General features: G+C 34.0%; 1 protein-coding gene across 2 annotated transcripts; it reads right to left on the bottom strand.

Moving 5' to 3' along the window:
* Window positions 1-1,119: 1,119 nt before the first annotated feature.
* Window positions 1,120-3,638, bottom strand: LOC114263690 (short-chain dehydrogenase TIC 32 A, chloroplastic). 2 transcript variants are annotated; one of them, XM_028204275.2, is made up of 8 exons: window positions 3,108-3,638; window positions 2,771-3,002; window positions 2,601-2,680; window positions 2,353-2,509; window positions 2,117-2,198; window positions 1,911-1,998; window positions 1,755-1,801; window positions 1,120-1,638 (listed from the first exon to the last, which is right to left on the bottom strand). In XM_028204275.2, the coding sequence occupies exons 1-8, from the start codon at window positions 3,229-3,231 to the stop codon at window positions 1,456-1,458; spliced, it is 993 nt and encodes a 330-aa protein (XP_028060076.2). In that variant the 5' UTR covers window positions 3,232-3,638; the 3' UTR covers window positions 1,120-1,455. The 2 variants fall into 2 exon arrangements, with proteins under 2 accessions (XP_028060076.2, XP_028060075.1); XM_028204274.2 differs by lacking the exon at window positions 1,755-1,801 and having other exon boundaries at window positions 3,108-3,633.
* Between the last annotated feature and the right edge of the window lie 1,453 nt (window positions 3,639-5,091).

The following is a 5,091-nucleotide window of genomic DNA, read 5'->3' as shown; positions in this document are numbered from 1 at the left end:
AAAATAAAAGAAGTCCTTAAAACCAATACATATCAGTGTACATTGACCCTCTTCTCTTTTTTTTTTTCTTTTCTTTTCTTTCTTTCTTTCCTTTTTTTAATTATTTTATTATTATTATTTTTTTTTTGAATATATAGAAGAATTTTTATGCAGTCTCTGAATTTTGAATTTGTAGAGAAATCTATAGTGAGGAATGAAAAATCAAGAAAAAAGTTAAAAAAAGAAATGAAAAAACTTCTACTTCATTCACTTTTGTTTTCGTTTTGAAAAAGTACTTCAAAAATTATTTCAAAATGAATTATGTGAATAAAACTTATTCAACAACAAACACCACGTTAAATTTGAATTTATATTATACTTTTTTGAGATATATACCTTCTCCAAACCTCATTTAGCTAATCCAAAGGGGGCATTGATGACTTGTTAGGTAAGTATTAATTTTCATTTAACTAAAATTTAGTGCTTGCCTCTCTACCTCGGTCTCTGTAGAAATCTACTCTTAATTTTTCGTAAGAGGGGGCATCAAGGACAGATGTAAATATCCCATTTGAATAGACTTTGATCATCTCTCTTTTATTTATGTAATGGTAGATTTTTATTATATATCTAACAGTTATGAAATAAAAATATAAATTTATAATTATTTTAAATTAAAAAAATCATTTTACTTAGCCCTGGTTCGGTTTTCCTCTTGGGTTAAAAAATCACAAAATAATAAAAAAAAATCAAAAATCACAAAAGGACAAAAAAAAAAAAAATTGTCATTCCAAAATTAAAAAGTCAAACAAGAAAACCAAATAAATAAAAAAGTGTCAGACTAAAAAAGTTAAAAAAATTAAAAAATTAACTAAAAAATCCATTACCAAATGACGCCTTACTATTAAATGATATAATAAAATTTCTCCATTATAAATATATAATGAATATATAATGGAGAAGACAGCCTTTGGTTTGATTTTGTGTTGGCAGCTTAAACTATCGCATGCTTGGTCCAATTAATAGGACCCATATCAACGCAGTCCCCAAGACTTAAACATCCACATGCTTCATGGCTAGTCAGCCACCCCATGTTAATTGTACGCACCAGTCTTGAAATGTATTAATATTTTTTTATGAAAGTTTTGTTTGTAATTAAAACTTGTTCGGCACTTCCAAACTCAGCTCAATTATTAGGAAAGCACCTAAATGTACGAACTAGCACCACCATGCTGCATTTCTCATACATATTATCCACTAAACATACACACGTGTTTCCATACTGCTATACTCAAATACCTGTATAACCACCGTATATCTCCTCTTACCTCGACCTCTAGCTCTGTCACAAACTGCTGATCACCATACAAACAAACTTTACGTACTAGGATTATTATATGCTATTTCTTTATGTTCTTCTCCAATGGAGTGAGTATTCATATATATTTATATATTTGTAATTTTTTGGATGCTACACTTTTAATCGAAAACTGCCTTTGAGTCTCCGAAAACCATGCGCTCCGAGACGGACCACAACCTTGCAGCTTCGGTAGAGTTGGATCCCAATTTGGATGTTGAAGCTTCGTTGCAGTCTGCCAAATACTTTCCAAAAACGTTTTCAAGCCTCGGATGCGTAGCAACGTAGCAAGTCGTCGCAGCGGCCTGAACAAAAATTCAAATTCATTAACACACTTGCACCTACTATAAATACTTTCAATAAGATATATAAATTAAGTATATATCGTCAAAAATTTGAGCAAGTGATTAATAAACACTACCTGAGGAATTGTTTTCAAGAACTTGGAAGCCAAGAAGAATACCAGATCTGCATATTTTATCGCTTCAATTTTACAACCTCAAGACTCAACTAGATGCGTGTGTATATATATATATATATATATGCATGAATCTCAGGTTTAGAGAATAGTAGCGACCTGTTATGGGGCCTTCGCGGTCTCTGGTGAGTCTGGTTCTCACAATACCTGGATGAACGCAATTCACTGTCACGTTTGCCTCCATTTCCTGCAATATTATATTAGGACACCATTAATTCTAAATATTCTTGAGAAAACATAATATAAATTTCGTTTTTGTTTTCATTTTTCATTTTTTCTACTAAAAAATGATAGTAATTAATTGCCTTGAGTCTCTGAGCGAGTTCCTTGGTGTGCAAAACATTAGCGAGCTTCGAGAGCGCATAAGCACGTGTCGCATCGTAAATACTGTCAAAGACCGAGACAAATATTTCAGAGCAGATCAAACTTAAAAGAAACAATAATAAATTTCATTTTCATCTCATTTATTCCGAATCAAGCAGTATTTATTTACAAGTTTCCCGATTTTCTAAGATTTCACTATTCAATCCTTCTCTCTTACCTTTTATTTTTGGTTATCAGCCCGAGATAACGAATCAAGTCGCCGGAAAACCAGCTGTGAATGCTCGACGACACGTTCACTATGCGTCCTTGAACGCCGGTGTCCTTTGCCGTTTCGATCATCTTGTTCAGCAACAGTTTCGTCAACAGAAAGTGACCTAAACTTTTAAACAGGAAACACCTTAGCTGCCTCTGAATATTAATTCACTATTTATGTGCGCATTTGAAAATGTGGTTAATAAAATTTACCTAAATAATTGGTAGCGAAGGTCATCTCCACTCCATCTTCGGAGATAGCGTGCCCGTGTGAGAATTTTCCGGCGTTGTTTCTAACAAACAAGAGAAGCAGATTAGCATATACACAGATGTATCATGTATATATAATTGATTGAAGAGATTAGTTTTTTGGAGTTAGTTACATGAGGAGATTGAGAGGCAAATTGAGAGACTCGAACTCAGCAACGAAGCTTCGAACGGAATTGAGAGAGCTAAGATCAAGAACCATTAGAACAATCTCCGAATCAGGAAACTCCGATACAATACGAGCCTTTGCGTCCTCTGCGGCCTTGAGGCTCCGAGCCGGGAGGACCAGCCTAGCGCCGCGCTTGGCTAAGACACGCGCCGTCTCAGCTCCGATTCCTGACGTGGCGCCTGGTGAACCACACGATCGAACAAGCACGCGTGAGTATCGTTATCTCGTGCACTTGCGGCCCTATTTCGACGATGATGATTAAGCATGTGGAGTACTCTGCTTACCTGTGATGATGGCGGTGATGGAGCACAGATCGGGGCAGCTCTCCGTGACTTGCTCGGCGGTGGACTTGGAGCCATAGCCACTCGGGCCGATTGAGCCGATCAGGTATTTTCCCGTTTCAAGCATTTTTGCTTCTTTCTGTTATCGTCCTGTGTCTATGTTCTCTTCTCTAATTAGACCTCTGATTCTCTGACTGTGGGGGAAAGTAAAGTAGCTTAGCTATACACTTCGCAGAAAATATGAAAGACGGAGTTTAGACAGGGGTGGCTGTTGTCAGGCATGCACGCACTTGGTCCGTCTGCATTTACTTTTGAGCGAGAGAGAGAGAGAGAGAGAGAGAGAGAGAGAGGGGGTGGTAGGGGGATGGTGATTTGGCTAGTCTCGGTTACCAGGTGGAGAGAGAGAGAGAGAGAGAGATGGGTGGTCTGATTAGAAACGTAGGAGAAAGAGTGGATTGGAAATGAGAGTGTTTTATAATGTTCCTCCTAGTAAAGTTAGGGAATCAATCAAAGTAAAGATTGGGGGAGAGCATTGCATCTTTGTCATTATTGATTGAGATTAAATTTTGTATGATTGCCTTTATTATTGTTTATTACATAGTTTAAATTGGCATTAAAATAAATAAATTTAAAACAAATGTTCACTAATAAAGATTTTACGGTGTTTTTTTTTAATATGACGAATATTATAAACTAATTTACACACAATAAATTAAATTTTCATAATTAAAATAAATTTCTTTGAAATAAGATTTAAACCATATCCACATAGTCTTAAGAATTGTTAAAACAAAGGATAAATTACATTGACACCTTCTTAGATTTGATTCAATTACATTTTATTCTCTGATATTTTAAAAGTTACATTCTCACTTTTGTGGTTAATACTTTTATTTTACAAATTTTCTGTTTATATAAAAAGTAACAACTTTTAGTAAAAAAATAAAAGAAATTATATTAAAATAATAATAAAGTAAAGGAAAGGGAAAAAAACATAAGAAGTAAAGCAAAGCAAAGCAAAGCAAGAAAAGAGAGAATACATAATTTCAATATCTTCATTTCATTTAAATAATTACAATGACGAGAAAGTTAGTGATATTTTCAAATGTTAAGGAGTGATATGTATTAAATCCAAATCTCAATAGTTTAAATAACAGTAATGGTAGGTATCATAAAAAATCTTTCACGAAAATAATCATGAAAGCTTTGTAGGGGTGAGCATGGTCCGGATTGGACCGGATTGGGATAAAACCAGAATCAATCTGTTATTTACGGTTCCTAAAAAATTGGAACCAATCCAATCCGTTTAAATCATGGAACCAATCCGAACCAATCCATTTAAATACGGATTGGATCGGTTTAGGACCACGGATTCATATAATTAAATAACAAAAATATATTTATAACACTTTAATTTTATAAACATATAAACATAGCGCAATATTAGTTCCACAATAGCAACATATTTTTCTATAATAGCGACATACTGTTCTAAAATTTAAACAACCATAAGAAAATTGGTTTCACTATAAGTATTTAAACCATTACAACTTAAAACTAAAAACCAACAAACAAGAGTAATAAAAGAAAATATTATACAATTTTAGGTTTGAGTTTAGATTTTATATAGAATTAAGAGAAGATACTATGGGGGAGGATGTATAATAAAAATATAGACTATTTATATACGGTTCGGATCGGTTCCAATCCGGAACCGTGGGATTTAATCCGGAACCAATCCGTAAACTACGGATTTTTAATTCTTCAATCCGGAACCGAACCGCGGATTCAAAAAACCAATCCAAACCTATTAGATTGGACTGGACTGGATCGGATTACGGATTTCACGGATCACTTGCTCAGCCCTAAAGCTTTGTGATTTTTGGATTACACTTAGAATAAAACACTACACACTAATCAAGGTAATTCAAAGATCATAAATCTTTCATGATCATTTTCATGAAAAAAATTTCATAATCCCTAACTT

Source organism: Camellia sinensis, chromosome 11 (genome assembly GCF_055761805.1).
Source record: "Camellia sinensis isolate YWXY chromosome 11, ASM5576180v1, whole genome shotgun sequence".
Classification (NCBI taxonomy): Eukaryota; Viridiplantae; Streptophyta; class Magnoliopsida; order Ericales; family Theaceae; genus Camellia; species Camellia sinensis.
The sequence above is the reverse complement of the archived record's forward strand: the minus strand, read 5'-3'. Positions and strand labels throughout refer to the sequence as shown.

Excerpts from the sequence above, each read along its gene's own strand:
- LOC114263690 (XM_028204275.2), bottom strand. The coding sequence starts at position 3,231 with ATGCTTGAAACGGGAAAATACCTGATCGGCTCAATCGGCCCGAGTGGC. Across the intron at positions 2,681-2,770 it reads TTGCCTCTCAATCTCCTCAT|AAACAACGCCGGAAAATTCT; the intron begins GTAACTAACTCC and ends CTTGTTTGTTAG. Across the intron at positions 1,639-1,754 it reads TCTTGAAAACAATTCCTCAG|GCCGCTGCGACGACTTGCTA; the intron begins GTAGTGTTTATT and ends ATTTTTGTTCAG.